The 24,275-nt window shown below is 41.2% G+C and overlaps 1 protein-coding gene across 14 annotated transcripts in view; it reads right to left on the bottom strand.

Annotated features, from left to right (window-relative positions):
* Nucleotides 1-24,275, bottom strand: part of PTPRT (protein tyrosine phosphatase receptor type T) — a 1,347,533-nt gene that overhangs the window by 3,264 nt on the left and 1,319,994 nt on the right. For all 14 annotated transcript variants that reach the window (XM_007474314.3, XM_007474316.3, XM_007474317.3 and 11 more), the window contains 6 exons: nt 22,954-23,103; nt 21,731-21,904; nt 15,208-15,339; nt 3,152-3,277; nt 2,001-2,164; nt 606-741 (listed from right to left, as the gene is read on the bottom strand). In XM_007474314.3, coding sequence (XP_007474376.2) covers nt 606-741; nt 2,001-2,164; nt 3,152-3,277; nt 15,208-15,339; nt 21,731-21,904; nt 22,954-23,103 — 882 coding nt within the window. The remainder of the gene's footprint in view (nt 1-605; nt 742-2,000; nt 2,165-3,151; nt 3,278-15,207; nt 15,340-21,730; nt 21,905-22,953; nt 23,104-24,275) is intronic.

Raw genomic sequence — 24,275 nt, 5'->3', positions numbered from 1 at the left:
CATTATTTGACTGCAGATGACTTCATTTTTGATCATAACAACTCCTGAAATTACCTACTAAGGCAAAGGGCACTTATGACCAATTTCACTGGAGGGAATAACTCCAAGGATGAAAGATGTACCTATGGATTATTGCAGTATGCTAATTACAAATCATTCCTTGACCCTTTGACACTTTAGTACAATCATCTTACCTATTCAATAATATCTAGGTTATGGTCCAATACGTTAGCAAAAAGTCTTCTTTTTTAACTCTAGTTCAAGTAGTTGAAACACTTATAAATGAAATTTAATTTCTTTCTAGATGCTTCAGACTGACTTTTCTCTAACTGTGAGAGTGACCATATTGGAGAGGACTGTATTGGCAGAAGAATTTTTACAGAGGCCAAGGGCCTGATATTTGTAGAAGGAGTAGAAAGGAAACCCAGACTTTTGGTCCCCAACTCTGATTCATGTTTATTTTTTACAAAGCCTGTTAGTAGAATGTAAGTACTGGGTATCTAGCATAATTCCTAATACATAAGTGTTCAATAAATGTTTGTTGGATTGAATTAAATAGAATCAATTCAAGCCAACATCCCTCCTGCTAGTCTCTAGAAACTTACCAGCGTTTCCACCATGTTGGATTTGTTGTTCCGCAATGTTTTCACTATGTGGAACACATCAATGATATTTTGCTGTTGGATCATTTCACACACACTGCAGATAGCACAGAAGGTTCCACTTCGTCCCCCACCATTTCTAGGTACAGAGAACAAAGAGATTTAACTTCTAGAAATGACAACTAGAAGAAGACCCAAATAAGGGCTTTCATGAGCTCCTAATTCAGAGGATTCTCTCCTATAAACCATCTGAAGTCTTTGTTACCTATTATGTATTATTGTCATCTGTAATGATATCTTATCTCCTTAATAGACAGTAAGCTTGATGAGGCTATAGGCCTAATGTCTTACTTAGCTTTGTATCCCCCTTCCCTTGCCCTAAGACCTTCTACATTATATTACCATCATCATCTATATGTAGAGTGAATCACCTAAATCATCATTCTAAATGTAGAGTAAATCTCTATCCCTGATATGTACAATAGAAGCCATTTCCAAGGACATGTATAATTAGAAAAGGAGGCTGTCAGCCACATAGCAAAAGAAATGGATGGGAAAGCCTGGGAACTGCCCCAGTGTTCATGAAATAGTGCAAGGCCAGAAGACCTCCAAGGTATTAGGTAGATCCTTTTGGAGAGACTGAAGAAAGGCATGATTGAGAATTACATCGGATGAAAAGGATTATGATCTATTCCTCGTTCAGACATTCAGTTGTGTCTGACTCTTGGGGTTTTCTTGGCAAAGATAATTGAAGTGGTTTGTCATTTCCTTCTTCAGGGAATCAAGGCAAATGGAGATTAAGCAACTTGCCCAGGGTCACATAGCTAGAAAGCTCCTAAGCCACATTTGAACTCAGGTCTTCCTAATGCCAGGCTCACCTCTCCATCCAAGGAGCCAACTACCTGCCCTATAGCAGCAGATAACTATCCCCATCAAAGACATCGTGTATCCATCATAGAAATGAAGAAAGTCTATAATAATGGCTTCCATTTCTATAGCACTTTAATATTGGGAAAGTGCTTTTATAGGTTCATAGGGGACTCTAGTTAGATGTCTTGTGAGTTAGGTGGTGCAATTTTTTTCCCACTTAGCAAATGAGGAATCTGAAGCTCAGTGAGGGGATATGACTTTCTCCAGATCACAGAGTGAATTGAAAGAAGATCTAGAACTAGAAATCAAGTCTTCAGACTTCAATTCAGTGATTCTCTGATGCTACTACACAGTCTCATTTGGATTGCTATTAGATTCCTTAGACAGACAGCAGGAACCATCATGGGGGTGAATTTCATCAGACTGAGAATATACCTTGTGTGTTTCTACACTTCCCCACGCTCCAGTCCATTATCTAACCTAACACACTCTGCCTCAATGTGCCAGTCATGATTTCATTACACTTACAAGCAGTGGACAACAGTTCGTCCATCCCTCCCATCGTACTGTTCCTGCCACTTCTCCAGTCGCCGGACAACCTTTAGAAGGGACCGTTTGGACGGAGGAGTGTCCCGGTAGGCAGGCCAGCCAATGTATTGCAAGTGCTGGACGATACGATACCCGTCTTGTGGCTGAAAATGGAGTCAGATGATTCCGTTATACTCTGGTGATTTGGAGAGGTCATCTTTTACAGGATCCAAGGAAGTGAAAGCACCATTTATGTAGCTTTTATAAAGCTCATTCTAGTAGTGCTGGTACTGGGAATACTCCAGGAGAAGCTCAGGTCTAAAGCTAGTGACTGGAGTCACATTATCATTGAAGTAGTTGGGGGATAGAATCACGGAATTTTATAGGTTGAGAGAACCTTGAAGATCACTGGATTTTATGCCCTCGTTTTATAGATGTAGATGTTGGTATAGGGGAGGAGAAGTGGTTGGTCCAGAGTCCCATAGCTAAGTAAATCCTAGATTTGAAATTGGACTCCAAATCCAATGCTCTTTTTGCTGTCATATTTCCTTGGATACCCACCCATCCTGAGTAAGAAAGTGGGGGGAAAAGAGCTCAGGTCAACCATCCTCATTACTTGGATGGCAAGTAGTCTGTCTGAGACCAGATCAGGCTTTGGAGGTTTGGGGACCCAGTGGAGTTCAAGTAAGTATAGAGTAGAAACAAAACTATCCCTGCCCTTTAAGACCACAGACAGCTTCATCCATATATGCCCTACTTTTGAGATGCAGTGGGGAACATTAGGTCAGTCAAACTAGTGTCCCGCCTAGAGGTCCTAGTTACTGGTATTTTCACACAATCATTGCCCCCTAGCCTCTTGTTTGTGTAGAGGTAGAGTTTAAACAATAGGGAGCCTCTGATCAATTGAGTCACCCAGTTTCCTTGATGATGTTACAGGATAAAAAGAGTCTACCATTATGTCTTCTAATTTCGTCAAGAAGACTGGATGGGGAGCTCAGTTCATTACGATTCACCTGACCATACCTCCTCTCCTCCCCCATATACCTATCTTGGTAGCCTCTGTCTCACTTGCTTTCCACAAACATCTGGGTAATCATCTGGATGAAGAAAATTGGGCAAGCAGAGAAAGAAATGGGAGACTCTGGGCTTACTCTTGCCATATTGCAGATTCTGAATATCCTGTTGATGATGTCCTCGTCAATGTCAGCTGATACAAACTCCACCTGGATGGGCCCATAACAACAGGACGTCTTCTCTGGCCAATATTGCATGCAGAGCTAGCATATACGCAAAAGATAGAGAGAAAAAAAGAAAGAGGTTAATGAACCAGATCCTTCTTATTCCTGGGGCATCCCCATTGTAGACTCAGACACCTCAGCTTACTAGCAAGAGCATGATATTAATGAGACCAGGGTCATGGGGTTCAGCTTCTCTAGGCTCTGTATGGTGGCTACAGATGGGTGGATCCGAGGAAGCCCCCACTAAGTTCATGACCTGCTGCCGGGTCAGTCCCATCCTCGGGACAGCATATTATTTTAAAACTTCCCCCCTAAGAGGATGTTTTCCTTCTGTTTCAAGGGCTTCAAAGACTTAGAGCTAAAGATCTCTAAGAGTTAAATCTATAGCTTCACCACCCTCCTCTCTGAGGGAGGTTAATTGGGTAGCAAGCAAGCATGTTGGGAAGCAGACGAGGGGGTCCACAGGGCCTCTGTGGCCAGAGGAGCAGCACATCTGCTGAGTTGGGAAGTAATGACAATTTAAACTTTATTTCTCTTTGCCACCGGCTTTTCTCCATCTCGGCTCTGACAATAATGAGGGGCTGAGGGAGCCAGTGCAGATAAGACCAGAGCTGGCCGAAGCCTTCGCCTGGAATTTGGATTAATCAGAGCAGCTTCTTCTTCCTTTTTTTTAATTAACATTTTTATCATTTGCATTGAATTCAACCCTGTGAATGCTGGCTGCGCATCAGACGAGAGGCATAAGAACACGAATATGGTACTTCTTCCCCTCCTGCCCCACTGAATTTTCAAACTGCATGGAACTAAAAAATCATTTAACTCTCTTTTAATGAGATTTCCAGGCTAATTTCTCCAGCAAATGGATTTCGATATGCTTCAAACAAACCTCCTCCATTTTTGGATACTCCTCTGCCATCCCTGCTCTGTTTTTCAGGTCATCTCCAAAGGGTGGTTTGAGTTGGGAGGTCTTTCTGCTCCTGAGTTTGAAACATGCTTTCTATGGCACTGGCTTATCAAGCACGCAGTCTACCAGCCAGCCTTTATTAAGGAACAAGTATGTGGGGACAGATAGATGGCTCAATGAATTGAGAGCCAGACCTGGAGTTGGGAGGTCCTGGGTTCAAATGTTACCTCTGACATTTTCTAGCTGTGTGACCCTGGGCATGTCATTTTAACCCCCATTGCCTAGCCCTTACAGCTCTTCTGCCTTAGAACCAATGCCCAATATTGATTCTAAGATGGAAGGTAAGGTAATATATACCCAAGTATGCGCCTAGCACTGTGCTAGGTGCTGGGGATATAAAGAATAAAAAAAAAAGAATTCATCTTTGACCAAATACATTCTAATTGGGGAAAGAGCATGTAGATAGATACATAAAGATTAGGTAGAGGGTAGCCTTAGAGGGGAAAGTACCAGAAACTGGGCCACTAGGAAAGGCCAAGTATAAACAGAATCACTGGAGGGAAGCAGCAGTGATGTCATTGGTAAAGTGCGGGACACAGAACTGGGAAGACCTGGGTTTGAATCCCATATCAGACACTAGCTGTGTAACCCAAGCTGCTTAGCCTCTCTGGGCCTCAGTTTACTCATATGTCAAAGGAGGAAATTGGACTCAATGCATTCTGAAGATGATGACGGCTTTAAATCTATGACTATGAAATAGCAGCTAGTGAAGGTGACCACTGGCAGAGAGGAGCCTGAAGAAGGGAAAGGGAAAGGAAAGAGAGTGGAATAAGCATTTATTAGGCTCCTACTTTGTGCCAGGCACTGTACTAAGTCCTTTGAAAATATCTCATTTTATGAGGAAAGGCATCATTTTGTAACCCTTCTCAGCTAGTATATGTGATGTTTATAAACTGTCTAGGTTGGTCCCCACCCCATGGCACTCACTTCCCAGTGATGGTAGAAAGAACATTAGATTTGGAGTCAGAGGACTTGAGTTTAAAGCCCAGTTCTGCCCTCGCTATCTGGGTGACCTTGGCAGGACACCTGACCCCTCTGGGCCTCAGATTCTTTATTTTTAAAATTAGAAATTAGACTAGATGACTTCTAGTGGTCTTTTTCATAACCTGGCCTCAACTTACTTTTCTTTTTTTTTTTTAACTCTTACCTTCTTAAGGATCAACACTAAGTATCCAAGTATCCATTCTAGAATAGTAAAGGCTAGGTAACTGGAATTAAGTGACTTGCCCAGGGTCACAAAGCTAGGAAGTGTCTGAGATCAGAGTTGAACCCAGATCTTCCCAACTCCAGCGTGGTGTTCTGTCCACTGTGCTACCTAGCTGCTCCTCAACTTACCTTTCAAGACTTGTTATATATATATATATATATATATATATATATATATATATATATATATATATATATCATTCCCCATCATACATGGTGTGATTCAGTCCAAACTGACCTTTTTACTGTTCTCCATCATTTCTCCCATCTTGATGGCTTTGCATCTTATGTAATTATATAGATTGTAGAATAATACTTATTATCATTAAGGATTATGGTTTGGCAAGATTGTGACCTTGAATGTAAGTTCTTAGGAGCAAGGATTATTGAATTCTTTTTTGCTTATATCCCCCAGTACTTATCTCTCATAGTAGGTGCTTAATAAAGTGTTGATGATCTGTTGATGGCTTGTCCAAGGACACCTAGCCAGTCTAAAGGAATTCAGTCCAATTCCTCAGACTCCAAAAGCATTCTTCTTCCCTCCCCCGCCCCACATTCACACTATTCCTATAAAAATGTAATGCATTTCCTACAGAGGAGCTGGGAGCCTCTTCAGATGCATCCCAGGAGCACAGCCTTCTGGGTGGGTTGCTCTTGAAGGTGGTGAAAAGGGTTAGAGAAACCTGTTTCCATTAGGAGCAGTCTCTTCTGAGCCCCAGGGCAACACAAAGGATTCAATCCTAATGCTGTTTTTCTGAACTGCACAGTTATCTTCTGAGGAAGGACATGTGCTCATTTTTGTTTGAGAATGGCAAACATGCTATTTCTTTATTAGTAGGAGAGCTGTTCAGTTCTGCATGAAGGGCTGGTCAATTACAGAATCATGCGATCTCAGAGCCAGAAGGGTGCTGCCAGGGCATTTTGTCTGGACCGATACGGGAATCCCCTCACAGCATCTCTGACTAGTGGTCATCTAACTCTACTTGAAAGCTGATAATAATAGAGAGCTCACTACTTTTTTCTTTTTCTTTTTTTTAAATTTAATAATCCTTACTTTCTCTCTTACAATCAATACTGTGTATTGGTTCCAAAGCAAAAGAGTAGTAAGGGCTAGGCAATGGGGGTTAAGGGACTTGCCCAGGGTCACACAGCTAGGAAGTGTCTAAGGTCACATTTGAACCCAGATCCTTGTGTCTCTGGTCCTTGCTTTCAATCCACTGAGCCACCCAGCTGTCCCAGAACTCACTACTTTTTGAAGAGGCCCATTCTACTTCAGAACAGTTCAAATCATTTCGCCTTGTTTATCAAATCTATTTTCTATTTATTGGTTTGACTTGGATTTTTTAAATTTAGTCTGTATATATTCATATATAAATATCATTTCTCCTGATTCAAGAAAAGCTCCTTAGAAGTAGGAATTGGGCAAGTAGGTGGCTCAATGGATAGCCTGGAGTCAGGAAGAATCATCTTCCTGAGTTCAAATCTGGCCTCAGTCGCTTTCTAGCTATGTAACCCTGGGCATGTCATTTAATGCCCTTTGCCTCAGTTTTCTCATTTGCAAAACAGAAATAATAATAGCTTCTACCCTACAAGGTTGCTGTGTGAGAGTCAAATGAGGTAATATTTGTCAAGCCTGTTTTGCACAGTGCCTGGCATATAGTAGGCACCATATAAATGTTAGCTATTATTATTATTCCTGGTTTGTGTGTGTGGGGGGGGGTGGGAGGACAGAGAGAGAGAGAGAGAGGGAGAGAGACAGAGAGACAGAGACAGAGACAGAGACAGAGAGAGACAGAGACAGAGAGACAGAGAGGTAGAGTGACAGAGAGAGACAGAGAGACACACACAGAGACACAGAGGGAGAGAGAGAGAGAGAGAGAGAGAGAGAGAGAGAGAGAGAGAGAGAGAGAGAGAGAGAGAGAGAGAGAGAGATGCTATACAGATCTACTTGAATGTGCTTTGTCTGTTCTATGAAAAGAGGAAGGGTGAATGAAGCCCTGAATAGGTTGGTCAGCTTGCCTTTATGAGCCAGTACAAAGGAATAACTCCTTTCATAAGACTTATCTACCCAAGATTCCCAGCTAATAAAATCCTCCTGGGGGCTGCAGTCACCCAATCACTAGAAACCAATCGGGAGATGCATTCAAGTTTTGGTTCTAGTCTACTAATTATCAGCTGTGTGATTTGGGGGGCATTACTTCTTTTTCTGTCCCTAAGTTTCCTGATTTGTCAAGTGTTAGAATAGTTGATCTCTAAGATCCCTTCTGGCTCTAAATTTAATTTACCTACTCTTAAAAAGGCTTTGGGTTAGGTATTGGGGATATAAAGATTTTTTAAAAAAAGAAGAAACTGTCTCCCCTATCAAGAACATGTATTCTATTTCCAGGGAAATAGATAAGACTATACATCTTAATTTGAAGAGCAAGAAGCAAATGCTAATAACTAAAGGGGCCAGGAAAGGCTTCCCTTAGGAGCCTACATATCTTGGAGGAGTTTCATGAGGTGAAGATTAAGAAGAAGAACATTCCAAGTGTGGGGGCCTCCTGGGCAAAGGCATGGAGGTGGGAGAGAGAGGGACCTCTGCTCAGGGAACAGCACAGGTCTGTTTGGCTGGAATGTAAAGGGTGTGAAGTAAAATGATATGCAACAAGAAAACAGACACCTGGTCCTTTTGAGGATCAGCATTCAAAACCCTTCTGGCTTGATGGAACCCATCAAGATGTGCTTTCAAGAACCCAGGATCACATTCATGGCAGAAATGAGACATTAAAAAAATCATTAGGGTCTATCATCATTATTACTATTATTATGATCAGGGAAAAGCATAGGAAAGATACTGCTGAGCATGAGTTATACTCAGTGTCTTTTCTGCTTTCTAAGGTCCTTTCTTCTGGCTCATTGTGTCCCCAGGCTGCTCAGCAAACACCCTGGATACAGTGGTCCTCTAGACCTCACCATAGACCTTGAGGTGGCCACAGTGTGGGCTGCATCCCATCTTGCCTTTGTCTGGGTACTCCTCCCTTATTCCAGCCAGTCTGCATCTCTAAGTGGCATCCAGGATTTGAGACTGGCACCTTGCCAATACTTTTTAAATAGTCACCCTACTTTCTAAATTTGTTGAAAAGCAGCATAGAATGTGTGTACTGAAACAGGCCACAGTTGTTTATCCTCACTATACTCTCTGCTTTTCACATGTATTTGGACCACATAAATATGTGCTCTGGGGTGTGGGTTCAAGGAGGAAACACAATTAGTGTATGATTGGTTTTGCTCTTTTCCATGTCTTTCTCCCCTACTGCGAACGCCTGGTTTATTTTATTTTATTTTTTTGTCGTCAGATATATCAGAAAAGACTTATCTGCTGTTACAAATGAACACGTTGTTAGGAGGTGAGTACACTGGGAAACCACCACATGTTGATATTTCTAGTAGACTTAGTGATGGATTTGCCAACTGGAAAATCATCTTGGCACTTTACAATTCACAAAACATCTTATCTCATTTGAGCCTCACTCACCACGGCTCCATTAGGGGGGAGAGAATAGTGAGTGTTATCTCCACTTGACAGATGAGGAACCTCAGGCCCAGACAAATTAAGGAGCTCACTTGAACAAGGTCACACAGCTAGGCTTGGAGGACTCAGGCTTTCTGATTTATAATCTAGAAGACAGGCACCTTGAAGGCAGGGATTACTTTTGGTTTTTTGTATCCTCAGTTCTTAGCACAGGATCTAGCACAGAGAAGGTGCTTAATAATTACTCATTGATTTACAAGCCTACCCATCATCTCATCTGAAACTACATGTGCTCAGTCATGCACTGCATGCACACTCACACAATCAAGGACCATTGACCTACAATAATGATTCATCAAGGGCCCACTAAGGGAAAAAAGCAACATCACATTTTTGTTTTTAGAGAGAACTATAAAATGGTTCACTCATCTGTTTTTTAAATTAGGAGAACACAGTCCTCTATTCCATAGATACCACACATAAAAATAATAACCTTCAGTTCTATTTTATGACCAGTTATGAAATGAAGACAGAGAAAAAAAGGAAGAAAAATAAGAATAGAGAGCTAAAGTCTGAGCCAGATAAACAGGCATACTTCCAGAGATAGACAGAAACACATGCATCCACCCACACAGAGACACTGACAGAAAGAGTCACCCATTAAAGTGGCACCATTGTCCATTTGGGCCTCACTTTCTTCCTTTATAAAATATGTAGAGTATTTGAACCAGATGACTCCTAGGGCCCTGTTCTAGCTTTTGAACGCATGATTGTTGCCCATTCTTTATCACATCCCTGCCTCCCCCATCCCCAAGGCATTGGTGCCCTCACCACCATGATCATCCTGTATTTATTTAGTATGAACCTGTATAGGTTCCCTTTTGTTTCTCCAGGTAGAATGTCAGCTCCTTGAAGCCAGATACTGGCCTATTTTTATCTTTGTGTCCCTAGTACTTGATTGGAGCTTAAAAATTCCTGTTGATTAATTGATTGAATGGGATGCTGTGAGGAACCATTGGAAAGATTAAGGAAAACAAAAACAAAGGAAGACCTACAAAGCAATAAACTCTCTACAGAGAATTTCTACAAAGCTACAGAAGAGAATGGCCCAGGAGAAAGTATGGATGACTTATATTCACCCTGTTGAAAGGAGTTGAAGAGAGTAGAATTGAATTGTTGCAACTATATTTATAAAGAGGAATGTCATCTCTTGGTATTTACTCTGCAGGCCAGACAAGATTAAACCATCAGGCTAGAAGTTCCTCAATCTTGTTGTGGCTGTAAACTTTCCAGTATGAAAATGGATCTTTCCTCCTAGACCCTACCTACTTGTTGTGATTCTTCCTCATTATTGATGCTACCCCTTTCCTTGAGCCTCTTCTTTATTCCACTTGATTTCCTTGATTTTCATCCTTTCTTCCTTTGTCCGAGACCAGGGTTCACTCAAAAAGTAGATTAAAAATGGGCTCTTTAGGGCCAAAAAATCAGGGGCCACTTTTTTCCTAGTACAATTAGGTTTTGCCAAGCAGTTTATACCTATCATTTCACCAGATACAGTAACAATAGATTACAGTAACCCAATGTATTTGGGGTAGGCCATTTTACAGATGAGGAACATGAGGTTCAGGGAAATGATATTCTTCACATGGCCATAGAAGGAAGCACCTGACCTTGGATTTGAACCCAGGTCTACTGACTTCAGGACTGGTACTCTTCCAATTCACTAGGTTGCTCTAATAAGGTTGTTATGCCTCAGGTAGAATTAGGTTGGGACCACTGAGGCTTGGTGGCTTGGTAAAAAATTTGGAGATCACCAATAACACCATTCTGGAAGTCTCCTCTCTTCCATGACTCCGCCTGCTTTAAACCATTCCACTACGGGCTGATCTTCCAAGATGCAGTGTGACTTTGCTTAGCGCCCAAGTTCTAGCTTATTTGCTCACTCAGGTCTCTCTGGCTGAGGTTGGCCTTGGCCCTGGCCCCCTGGCAGACAAATGCTGACACTGACTTTGAAAGGTAGCATTTCCAGGTGCCATTGAAATTGCACAGCAATGAATTTTCTGATCCTCCCAATGTGTCATTGTTTATTTTTAATTTTTCTTTTATAATGATGCAAGGCTCCCAGCTGCTGCTGTGATGAGCATCATAGAAATATTTATATAAATAAATGCTCTATTCATCTGCAGATTTCAAGAGCATCTTGCCAACTGTATATGCCAGCAAATCCCACTGTCCCTCCAGGCTTTATTTTTTGCAAACACAGAGGCTGTTCTCTAAGGATCAGTCCAGACTGAGGAATTCTTGGGTACAAAAAAGATCATTTCTTGATTGATCTCAAGATACAGTGCCGAATCCTGAACCCCCTAAGATCAGGCTAGATGACCAAAGGTCCCTTCTAGCTCTCAATCTATGACTGCCACCCCTCATGTGAGAAATTGCCAGGAAGTGTTTCCTTACATCAAACTGAGAGCCATCTCTCAGCAATTTCCTCCTATTCCTTCTATTCTAAAGGACCAAGAAGAACAAGCCTAACCCCGTTTCTCTATATCTGCCCTTCAAATATTTGAAGACAACAAACATTTCCTTGCCTAGTCCTGTCTCCTCCAGGCTAAACATTGTCAGCTGGTTTTTGTGTTGGCTAGTCTCTCCCCTCACTAAACTCTCCTTGCATTTTCATCTGTCTAGTACAATTAGCAATATGTTTCCATCTTTCTCTTTTCCTGGTCATACCAAACAATTCAGTCCCATTTTCTTTGGTGTAGAATGCTGACGAGGATGGTCTTGCTAATGAATTGCTTCCTGTATTTCAATTTACTTACTGGCCATCTGCTCACCAGACTGCCTAAACTTTGCCCATCATTCTCAGCCTTCCTCCCCAATCTCCAACTCAGTCTTGGACTCTGCTCCTAGGCTGCTAGGTGAACTGCTGCTTCCAAAGCCCTTCCTGGCTTTTTCTAAATTGGTCCCTTTCTAGCTTTCTTCTGTGTTGAGTTCCCCTATTAGAATTGTAAGCCCCTCGAGGGCAAGAATTATCTTGCTTGCTTATATTTGCATTCTAGCACTTGGCACAGAACCCAGTCCCTTAGTAGGTACTTCACAAATGCTCTATTTATTGATCTACCATCTGTCTGTATGATCTCTTCAACTAGGTGATGAACTTTGTGACCAGGATAATATCTCATACTTAGTTTGGGTAAGCTCACCCATGGACTTTCCATGGAGCTCAGGACTTACTAGGTATTGGTAGACTACTTTTATTTATTTATTTTTTGTAAAACCCTTACCTTCTGTCTTGGAGTCAATACTGTATATTGGGCAGAAGAGTGGTAAGGTATGGCAATGGGGGTTAAGTAACTTGCCCAGGGTCACACAACTGGGAAGTGTCTGAGGCCAGATTTGAACCCAGGACCTCCTGTCTCTAGGCCTGACTCTCAATCTACTGAGCCACCCAGCTGCCCTCTGGTAGACTACTTTTAGAAGGCCTGAGGACTACATTTTTGCTTCAGTTCCTTATAGAATCTCAGAGATAGAAAGGTGATATGTAGTCTGATTCATTGTCAGATGTAGGAATAATTTTTTATTAGGTTCATTCATTCATTTATTGATTCAAGAGTATTTATTAAGCTATGTGACAAGCACAATAAAGAGAAAAACAAAAATATTTTCTGTTCTAAAATAGCTTATATTCTACTGGAAAAAAACAACATGAGTACAGATAAGTAAAAACAAAGGTTTATAAAGTCATATATAAGATATAAACAAAGAAAGGGGGATTAGGGAATGGCTGTAGCAACTAGAGGGCTAGAGAAAGACCTTTTGTATGTGTCACTTGACCTGAGTCTGCAACCTAGACATTCTATAATATAAGAATAATTTTTAGATTAACTGCAACTGCTCATCTACCCTCTGCTTGAATATTTCTAGTAATGGGAGGTTCACTACCTTGTAAAGCAAGTAGGATGCTGTGACTATTAGGAAGCTTTTTTTTTTTTTGAAAGAGAGTGATGAAATCTGCCTCCTTATAACTCAAATCCTACTTCTTCCCTTAGGGGCCAAAGATGATAAGTTTAATCCATCTTCCATACGACAGCTTTGATTTTATATTCCATGTCCCCCTAGTGGCTGTTCCACCTCTCTTCTCTACTCAGGTATTAATACCTTCTATAGTCCCCCTCTCTTAACAGATGTGCCAGATAGATTCTTACTTTACTAAGAACAAAAACAATCTTCCATAAGCTCCATCTTCACTCCTACTTCATATCTCTGAACCCATTTACATCTTGACCCACGATATCTACTTCTATGGTGGTCCTTCTCTTTGACCACCATTCTATCCTTTCCTTCTCCTCCAGGAACTTGTCCTATTTATTATGCCCTCTCTTTCATCTTCTGTCTTTCCTAATTTATTGGCTCTTTACTCACTCTCTACAAATATTCATATTTACCCAGTCCTTCAAAACAAAACAAAACTAGTGGACACTATGTGACTCAGTAGATAGACAGCCAGGTCTGGACACATGAGGTCCTGGATCCAAATTTGGCCTCAGCCACTTCCCAGCTGTGTGACCCTGGGCAAGTCACTTCACTCTCATTGCCTAGCCCTTCCTACTCTTCTGCCTTGGAACCAATACACAGTATTGTTTATAAGATGGGAGGTAAGGGTTTAAAACAAAATAAAACAAAACCTATACTTGATCATATTAATTTCTCAAGCTGTTGCCCCATATTGTCCTTCCCTTGCATTCCCAAACACACTTCCTATCTCCACTTCCTCATCTTTCAGTCCTTTGCAAACTGGTTTCCAACCACATCTCCTGATTAAAAATACTATTGCCAACAATTTCTTAACTGATAAATCTAATGGTCTTCTCTTTGTTCTCATCCTCCTTGTAGTCTTTTCAGCTTTTGATACTGCTTCTCCCCACTCCAGATGCTCTCCTCTTGGCTCTCTTTCACTAATCTTTCATAGCAGTCTTTGACTACTTAGTCCTCTTTGTTGGCTCATCTTTCACACCCGGTCTTCTTAGCAAGGGTGTTCCCTAGGGTTTAGTGCTAGGTTTATCTGTTTCTGTCATCCTCTTGAAAATCTTATCAGCCTTCCAGAGGTTCAAATATCATCTTTAAACAGATGACTCCTAAATCTAAAGAAATCCAGACCAAATTTCTCTTGAACTTCTACCATGCATTTTATTTTCATACTATATATCTCTTCCTTGATGTCCCATAGAGTCCTCATTGCCCCCACTATTCTCTCCCCTGAAACATGCTCCTCATCCAAATTCCCCTTGCCTTTGGAAGGGTACATTCTCTTTTAAGTAAATGCCACTTCACTGACTGAACATGAGAGGATTGGTAGGAGAAGATGCTTCTCCCTTCCCTCATTCTCCACCTTTGCTACCAACATGGGACATGGAATTCTTTGACTTGGCAAGCAAAATGACCATTGTTAACCCTCTGTGGGTATGTGGCACTTCTCAGGACCTATGAGTCCAATTAGAACCGATACTGAGTGGATCTCACTTGTGATGAGCAGAGTAAACAAAGTGGTGAATTCCAATCCAATCTTTCAGAATCTTGCCCTGATCACTTCCAAAGGTACACTAAGGCAGCAGAACTGGCTCCCACTTAGCTAATGATGTCTTTATTCTGCTCATCTCCAATCAGAAGTAAAGGCTTTGGAAGTCTCTACATTTCTGTTTTATCATAAAGAAAACCTTAGCTGGAACTCAGGATGGGATTCAGGCATATCACTTACTAGCTGGTCCAGGAGCAAATCATTTAATTTCTCTGGGCTTGAGTTTCCTTATCTATAAAATGGGGATAATCATACTTGCACTAAGTTGTAATATTATTATGAGGCTCAAATTCACTAGTGGATTTAGGCATTACAAGGAATTATGTAGAGGTGAATTGTTATTGTTGCATGTCTTATTTGGATAAAGTCATTATAGTGGTCTTAGGAGACTGGATGTTTGCACATCTCTTTACATATATTCTCTAATTTGATCCTCACAATACTGTGAGATAGGTCCTATAATTATTTCTATTTCACAAATGAAGAAACTGAGTCCATTTTACAATTGAGGAAACTGAGGTTGAGGGAAGTTAAGTGACTTAACCAGGGACACAAAGCTAATAAATTTATGAGGCAGAATTTCAACTCAGGGCTAACTCCAAGTCACTAAGTCACTACCACTTAACTGCTAGAGCAGTTGTGCCTCCTATGCCCCATCTTCTATGGCCCACCCAGGGTGAGCCTGTGCCAATAGGCAGGTTCCCACCTACCTGGGCGGTATCCATCTCATTCAGCATCACCACTGAGGAGCAGTTATAATCGAACACGAGCCTCCAGAAGTCAGCTCCAGTGTTGGGAAGAGGGTGCTGAGTGACGATAAAGGCCGCCGGTTGCTTGTGGCTCTGACAAAAGAATAATATTGGCTTAAAAAAATGCATCAATCAGCATTATTCAGATGACTATTAGACCCATGAGGCTGACAGGAGGCCATCTGAGTCATTTAAACCGATTATACAAAGCACTGAGACCTTCTCGTTATCAGCTCCAGCGTGAATGAAACCTTCTCATAATGGAATCATTCTCCTTCAAACTAAGACATTTCATTAGAAAAGTGTCACCAGAATAGGGATTATCCAAATAAATTATTTATGTCTGGGGACTCAGCAAATAATAATGATTAGAATATGAAATGAAAAATACAGGAGGTGATTTTTCCCCCTAGTTCCCCAACCACAGCACATCTAGGAAGGAAAGGACAGCGCTTCCTTGCTTGCTGGGGATGCCACGGGTGGTTATGGCAGGTCCGCGACCTCAGGTTCTGACCCGAGGGCTTCTTAGGAATTTATGTCAAAGGAGGCATACTTGGATTTAGAAATCTAAAGATAGGACCAGAAGCTAACAAACAGAGCCCTGTTTTCCTAGCATCAGGTGGGTACGACGCCCAAGGGCCTGGCACAGAGTAAGAGTGCATACCAGAGCAGGTAAGTAGCTTGAGGTTGCCGGAGGGCTCTGAGACAAAGCACAAGCAAACACTAATCATCCTTAGTGGAGAAAGCCTTGGTCTCCAAGTTTAGACTTGATTTCTAAACCTAGAAATGCCACTGGATTGCCATGTGACCTTCAGGAAGATGCCTCTTCTCTTAACCTCAGTTTCTTCACGGGTTGGCAGTTGGAGACGTTGATCTGTAAGGCCTATTCCACCTCTAATATTTTATCATTCTAGGTGTAGGATGTCAGGTATAGTGTGTAACGAACACAGTGTTCAGAGTAAGAGGACCTGGGATTAAATCCCAACTTCATTGCCACCCGTGTGACACTGGACAAATTACTAAACATCTCTGGATCGTGGGTTCTTCACCTACAAAATAAGGGGTTGGATTGGATTAGTGGCTAAGAATCCAACTAGATTCTTAACCTTTTTTGTATCCTCCACCCTTTTAGTAATCTGGTATAAATATTAAAATTAATATTCAATACTCCAAGTATTATATTTCATATTTATTAATATTTAACTTGAAGCAAAAGGAAAGTAAAAGGCTAAAGAAACCAAGAGAGTTCGCCAGTCTTCCATGTGGAAAAGAGAGCCAGGGAGGCCTAATCCACAGTTTAAAATCCATAACGTAAAGGACACATGTAAACAGAAAGGGAAAAGGGAATTTTGGGAAACATAGTCCTGGGTACAACATTCTAACTACACATTAGTGAAGCCGGTGGACAAACTTTTCATAAATCATGTTTTTAAATGCACAAAATACAAACAGAGGATGACAAAGGGAACTGATGATAATGAAAAGCAATCATCAAAATATTTTAAAATCAAGCTCCTGGACTCCAAGTTAAGAACCTCTTGACCACTTCTTTAGCAGGTCATGATTGTGAGAGAATCTTACATACTGTAAGAAATGACAAGCAGGTTGATTTTTTTAAAAAATGGAAAGACCTACATGAAATGATAAAGAATGAAACAAACAGAACCAAGAGAACACTATATGCAGCAATAGAAATATTGTTTGAAAAATGACTTGTGTATGTCCACCTCCAGAGAAAGAACTAAGATACAGTTTTATATATGCATTTTTTTTGGTCAAATGATTCCTTCTCTAGTGTGGGGACTGGAGAGAGGAAGGCAGATACCTGGGAACAAATAAACAAATAGAAAAGAAGCCCTACACTAGATGGTCTCTAAGGTCCCTTCTAACACGAGGTCCAAGATCTCATGACTCCATAAAACGAGCAAGGCAAAGGATCAGGATGAGGATGAATGTTGAAATTGGACAAATATCTCTCTTACTTTGGTGAGACCAACTACATAGATAAATGGCACTTAGAGGCAGTCAGGCACTGGTCAGGCCAAGAATGGCTTCATGCTCCAGTTGCCTCCTTCCCTTACAATGTTTAACAATCTCATTGGTGAAACAAGACTCAAACAGGTGGGGGGAAAACCATATAAGATGGGATATAATCAAATGCTAGACTACAAGGCTGAGATTGTAAATGTTGGAGAAGGTCACTGAAGGGAGAGCACAGTCTAAGCTGCAGCCATCAGGGAATAATAAGAAGTGGCATTTTTGCAGAACTTAAAAATGTGTGAATTGCTTTCCCTACATTCTCTAGCTCGAGCCTTTCAATCACCGGGTCAGATAGGTATTTGATTCCCATTTCACAGATGAAGAAACTGCAGAACAGAGATGAAGTAATTTGTCTGTGGTTCCACAAACGGGAAATGAGAGAGGCAGGATATGAACCTATGTCTTTCTGATCCCACATTCAGCTCTCTTTCTACTCTATTACACCTACCTTCCCTGAAAGGAGGGGCTCTGCTTCAAAGACAGAAATGGCCTTAAAAAAAAAAAAACCCTTTACCTTTTGTCTTACTATTAATTCTAAGACAGAAAAGTTGCAAGATCTCAGTAGTTGGTGTTAAGTGAATTGCCCAGATCACACAACTAGGAAGTATCAGAGGTCAAAATTGAATCCAGGACCTCCCAACTCCAGGCCTGGCATTCTATCTATTGTGCTAATTAGCTGGCCCTAGAAATTGCTTTTTATTTTTATTTAAACTTGGAGTGATGGATCACTAAAAAAAAGAAAAGAAAAATAATTTTTCAGTAGGTAGTAGCCTTCAAGAGATTGCTTCAGACAATTTACTTCAACTTCCATTATTGCGAATAGCTGGTGGTTTCCCTGCTAATTTGCAGGGAAACCAATGAAGATAGTCATGATGTCCCTCTTTTAAATGGATAGTATTAGATATCTTGGTGCCTTGTTTTCTTTTCCTTTTTAAAAAAATCTTCCCTCTTTTTTCCCTTACAAAATATATTGAACAGCTACTTGTACAAGACTATGTACGGTATCAGGGGAAAATATTGAGAGATGATCACATATTCTGAATAGTGTGTAATTTCATGCACTTATCTGGATCAAATTGCATGTTCTTTCCAATTCAGAGGTGTGTGTAGCTATATGAACATTCATGCTTTGCAAGAAAGATCTTTGTTTAATGAAAAAAGACAGCATAAGCAGTTTTTAACTTCTTTTGTGTACTAGATGATCCCTTTGGTTAAGTGGCGATGTCTATGGAACAATGTCTGTAAATGTCTAAAATAAAATACATTAAGGAGATAGCTGGGTTGCTCAGTGGATTGAGAGCCAGGCCTAGAGAGGGGAGGTCCTGGGTTCAAATCTAGCCTCAGACACTTCCTAGCTTGGTGACCCTGGACAAGTCACTTGACCTCCACTGCCTAGCCCTTACCACTCTTCTGTCTTGGAACCAATACTCCATATTGATCCTAAGACAGAAGGTAAGGGTTTTAATAAATAAATTAAATTAAATACATTGGGATTAAAAAGGAAACCCATATTGAAATATTTTAAACAAAATCCCTTTAAGGTCATAGCCCTCAGTGAAGAACCTATAATTTAAAGAAATGATGAGCCATGAAAACATTTGGGAACAAAAGCACAAACTTGTGAGAGCAAGGTTCCTGAACGAGCTGAATCTGGGAACATTACAGGTAGAAGGGACCTGAAAATCACTTAAACAAAGCCCATTGTTTTAGAGAGGAGAAAACAGAGACTGAAGGGAGGAAATGACTTGACCAAGGTCAGGCAGTGAGTTGGTGGCTGATTTGAAACCCTAACTCCCAAATCAGAGTTCTCACCATGCCTATACTCATGAGAATATTGATTAAAGATGCCAAATCACAAGGGCAATTTGCTGATGTGTTAGAAAAGTTCTAACTTTGCTTTCTCAGGAAAAACTTCCTGTGGGAGAAGCTGCCAAAGAGGCACTGAGTCTCCCTGGGTCACCTTTCAGGGATAGTCCTGAGGCTCAGGGATGGATGAGGGGCCTTGCATTCAAGCTGGTCAATGCGGTAGACCTGTTTCCCACCTGTAGGCCTGTGAATCCCCAAGGAAACTGCTTTGGATTCAGTGAAAGGTAGATTTCAACAGGCCTGAGATGGACTCATTTCACTCTGGGGAAAGCCAAGCTCCAGGATGCAGGCAGCCTTGGGCCCTAGCCCTTTCCCTTCCTCCCATGATAAATGTTCTAATAGCCTGGCATATCTGACAGACATTATCTGCAAATATGTTCAAGACTTGTGCTCTGGCTGGCTTTTAGGAATCAGCCAGCAATCCATTCTGGGGATAACATCATCCTTTACCAGGGGAAACATTAAAAATTAACCCAGAGGACTTCATATTTTTCCACTAGGAGGAAAGCTGCTATGGTTACCAGATAATGCACAAACTAGGCTGGAATACAGATAAGAGGGTTTTTTTTTTTCCTCCCCTTCTTAAGAAAAAAATAAAAAAAGGAAAAGACCCTGATGCTAGGAGAACCAGAGACATGCCTGGTGGGCAAAGTGAATAAAATTAGCATCTGCCAAGCCTCTGGTCTTCATTTGACCTCTGGAAGTTTCATAAACTCCTGAATAATGGGCTATGGACCAGTAAGATAGACTTCCAAGGTAAAGTTTGACTAGGGACAAAGATGTGTGGGGCAAAGTTATTGGGGGGTATAGAGGAGGAGCTAAATAAGGATGGTGTGCAGAAAAGAAGCAATGGGAGGGAAGTGCTTTCTCAGAATACACTAAAACATATAAGTCCAGCTCTGGGTACCAAACATCTATATGGATGCTGTGAGATTCAGCGCTAATCCAGATGTTTCCCAAACAACTAGATGTATGATGTATGCTGGAAAGAACAATGGTTCAGTGGAAAAAACTGGAACTGGAATGAAGAGAATGTAAATTCCAATTCTGGTCAGTCCTCTTGTTACCCTTGTGACCTCTGGAAGCTCTGTCCACCTGTCTGGACCTCAAAAGTCTCTTTCATCCTGCAGTTCATGATCTTATCCATGGCAGATGTTATGTAATTATATAGATATAATCACCCATGAACTGGCCAGTGGACACAAGCAAGCAGGGAGAAGAATGTCTAGCTGTGGTCCAAACTTATGATTCACTTACATTCAGGACATCCTGTAGTGCTGGCGACAAATGCCTCACTGATTACCTGTATGGCAAGTTGAGGATGATCTGCCAAGGAAGCTTCTGTGACTGCTTTAGAATAAAGGAAGTTTGGAATATTAAGCTAAAGCTGATCACAGCTTTGACAACAAGTCTAGAAGAGGCTGTATAGCTCCTGGCAATGAAGCTCCCAAGAGAAGGCTGATGCTTGGAGAAAGAATCCCTTACTCTTAACCAGCTAGGATTTATGGAAACACCTTTCCTCCATTTGCTCATGTGAACCTTTATTACACTTCTGCAAAGAGGGCATGGGAGAGGTGAGATTCTCATTTTACAGAGGAAGGAAGTGAAGCCCATTGAGAGGTAAATGACTTGACTAGGGTCACACAATTAGTGGCAAGTCAAATCAAGTCAGCAAGCAAAAATATATTTCAGGCATTGTGAAAAGAGATGGGGATTAAAAAAAAAGATAAAAATAGTCTCTTCTCTCAAGAAGTTCACAATTCCACAGGGGGAGGCAACTGGCAAACAATTATGTACAAATAGACTGTATTCAGGATAAATTGGAACTTATTTCAGAGGAAAGGTATTAACATTAAGAGGCATGAAGAAAAGCTTCTTGCAGAAGGTGGCTGTGTGGGGGCTAGCTGTCCCAACTTCTATTCTAGGTAGGGGCTCTTTCTATGATAGTAGGCTTACCAAAAAACCAAATGACAATCCTGAGCTGTTAAAGCATGACTCTCCCAAGAATGATAGTACCAGAGATGGGAAAAAGCCAGGACTTTGCAACTGAGGTGCCAATGATCAGAAGTAGCTTAGACACAGAATCAAAAGGATTATGGGTTATCCAGAACTCTTCTTGAATATTTCAAAAGATCTGCATTTTCATTAATTTGGGTGCTCTCCATAGTCATGTGTCTACAGACAAAAAGATTCATGACCTGATAGCCAACCCTAGTGATGAAGTTTCTCCAACCTGCTGGGATGACAGACACATAGTAGTTCATCAATAGATCTATTCATAAAACTTGATAGGACCTATCCAAACTTGGACTCCATTGCCATTGCCATAAAAGCCTCAGGTCCTGTATATCCCACCATGGGGAGAGAATTTAGAAATGAGAGGCAAGGGCTTCCCAAGTGGTAAGGTAACCTCTCACAGAGGTAGGGCCAGCTGCCTACTCTCTTCAGGAGACAGAGGACAGGACTCAGTTCACATATGTTATCCAAAAGAGTCAAGGTTCCACTAGTGGCCCTGACTACCTGGTCTGGCCAACCTTCAGGAAGAAGGGCAAAGGGGATTAGCTAGAAATTTGCTTACATCCATTAGTGCTGCATTGATGTAATTACTTGATTCTCCATCCACAGAAATGAGGAAGGGGAGGCAGCGATCAAGAGGCAGGACCTCCATGCTTCGGTTCTTGTCATGATTCCTTGGCAGGAGTCCAATGCTGCAGTCTTCTGGCCGGACACGGGGTGTCACAATATTGAGGGTCTGTGGGGGATGATTATTAAAAAATGTTTAGAAACTGCAGCCAGACTGAGCAAAAGGTCATCAGCTAACTAATATAACAAATGGAAGAAATTCCAAGAATGGAGGTCCATGATGGGCTTTCCTCACATTTTTGGCTCACCACACACTGGATGTTCCTTTTCCTAAGGAAGTCTGTTGCCTCCTTCTCTTGTCCTCTCCTGCCTCCACATCCCCCCTCCCCCACTTAAAAAAAGAACAACAACAAACAACAACCTTATCTTCTATGTTAGAATCAACTGGTTCCAAGGAAGAAGAGCAGTAAGGGCTGAGCAATTGAGTTTAAGTGGCTTACTCAGGGTCACACAACTAGGAAGTATGTGAGGGCAAGGGCAGATTTGAATCCAGGACCTCCCATCTCTTGGCCTGGCTCTCAATCCACTGAGTCACCTAGCTACTCTTTTTCTCTTTCTTTTACCATTAAAGATTTATCTAATTAAGTTAGTATTTTACAAATGCTTCTCCTTCCTCAACTACCCATTTGCTGGGAATGAGACAGAGTTTTACTCTGTACATTTGCCTAGGTCTTGTTCATATTCCATTAAAAAATAAATCATCTGTTAAGCCCCAATAGACCCAATGCTTAAACCATGAGCCCAATTATGCAAAAAATATTGACTGATCTTGGTTTCTAGCTAGGAAATTTCTTAGTTATAACACATGAATGATTATATTTGAAAACAGAAAGGTCACATAACTACAACAGATGGATTTGTTGGTGGTTCTTCCCTGCTCATGGATAAGAGCCTAGATCTTAGCTAGCCTTTGTCAGGATATGTGTTATTATTGGCTGCAGAATGCATCATTTTCTAGGATTTTTAACTTTGAAAGTTCTTAGAAGAATTAGTTCTCATGAAATCTGATATGGTAATATTATTGAATGTAAAGCAAATTGAGCATGAATCTGGACTCTGGCCTCTTGTTGGGGCTGGGGCACATATGTCCTCGCCCAAATAAGCATGACCAAATGAATTCATCTCATGGTTGGTGAACAAAATGTTATCAGCTCTTACCTGAAATTCATCTTTTATTTGGCTGGAATTGGTCTGTGGATCCAGTCTGCTGATATTATAGTATATGGACCGGAATTCACACACAGGAATGGCAGTGTTGCCACAAAGGCAGGCCTCCAAGATGGCATCATGGACAAATACATACTGCTCCTGCCAAACCCAAGGAAAGATAGGACATGTGAAACAGCCCCTAATGACTAACTCAATGAAACCCAAGTAGGAAATCACTTTTGCCACATAGGTGAGATTGAATTAAGTGAAAACTTGGGCTAAAATGAGAAATGTACCCACAATACATAGTCTATGGTTGTTGGCATATAGAATTAGGACATTTAAGTTCATCTGATAGTCTAATTTATTTATGTTATAGATTATTTTACAGATAAAGAAACTGAGGCCCAGAGACCAGAAGCCATTTACTACAACACTGGCAACAAAGAACAGAACAGGATTTGAACTCAGGTTGCCTGACTTCAAATCTAGTTCTCCTTATACCACATTTTTCACACACAATTTATCATTGGTAACTTGGATGGTTTACAAGATACATCTTTTCATTGTGCTTTGTCTCAGTTACAATTCAATAGATTGGGAACATTTGTTGACAGAAAATAATTTGTAAAACTAATTATTATAAGTTTCTCCCTCTAATGTGATTAATGAACACAGAACCTCTTAGTGCTTCGTCCATTTTGTCCTATGCAACAGTAACTATCTGTCAAATGTTGGAGAGGGGAGCCTGGGTGACAGGTAAGACTAGACCAGTGAAGGGGAAGCTTTTAATGATGGGGTGCTGGGAGTGCCCTGCCCCCCTCTTACTCTACCCAGGGGAGGGAGGAAGCACTCCCAATCGAATGCTAAACTAGGGGAGCAGGTGATGTAGTCAGGCTTGGGGAGAGGGAAAGGTAAGGAGTGCATGCACTTTGCTTTCCTCTAGTTAAGTGAGCTATGATCCCCTCAAACCTAGAAAAAAAGCCCCAACTTATAGGAAAACCCTTTATTTACAAGAAAATATAACCCTCAGTTTAAATGACATCATCCTGACACATTCATTCCATCAACTTCCAGTCCTCCAGAAGTGCGTATCCTCCAAATTAACCTTTTTAGCAAGTAGTCAAGGGTTGAAGTCAAGTTTTAATCTGGATGCAGGGCTAATTGCTACTTCTGAGAAGCCACTGTTGTGTTTTCTGGAGCTTCTAGCCTATCTGTTCTCCTTCAAGCAGGCACCCCTTTGAATGTAAAGGGAACAGGCTAGTAAGAAGTGAGAGGACTAAGAATGCAAATTAAGACCAAATTTGTTTGTGAAAGACACTAGGGAAGGG

This window comes from Monodelphis domestica, chromosome 1, assembly GCF_027887165.1.
Source record: "Monodelphis domestica isolate mMonDom1 chromosome 1, mMonDom1.pri, whole genome shotgun sequence".
NCBI classification, from domain to species: domain Eukaryota; kingdom Metazoa; phylum Chordata; class Mammalia; order Didelphimorphia; family Didelphidae; genus Monodelphis; species Monodelphis domestica.
The sequence above is the reverse complement of the archived record's forward strand: the minus strand, read 5'-3'. Positions and strand labels throughout refer to the sequence as shown.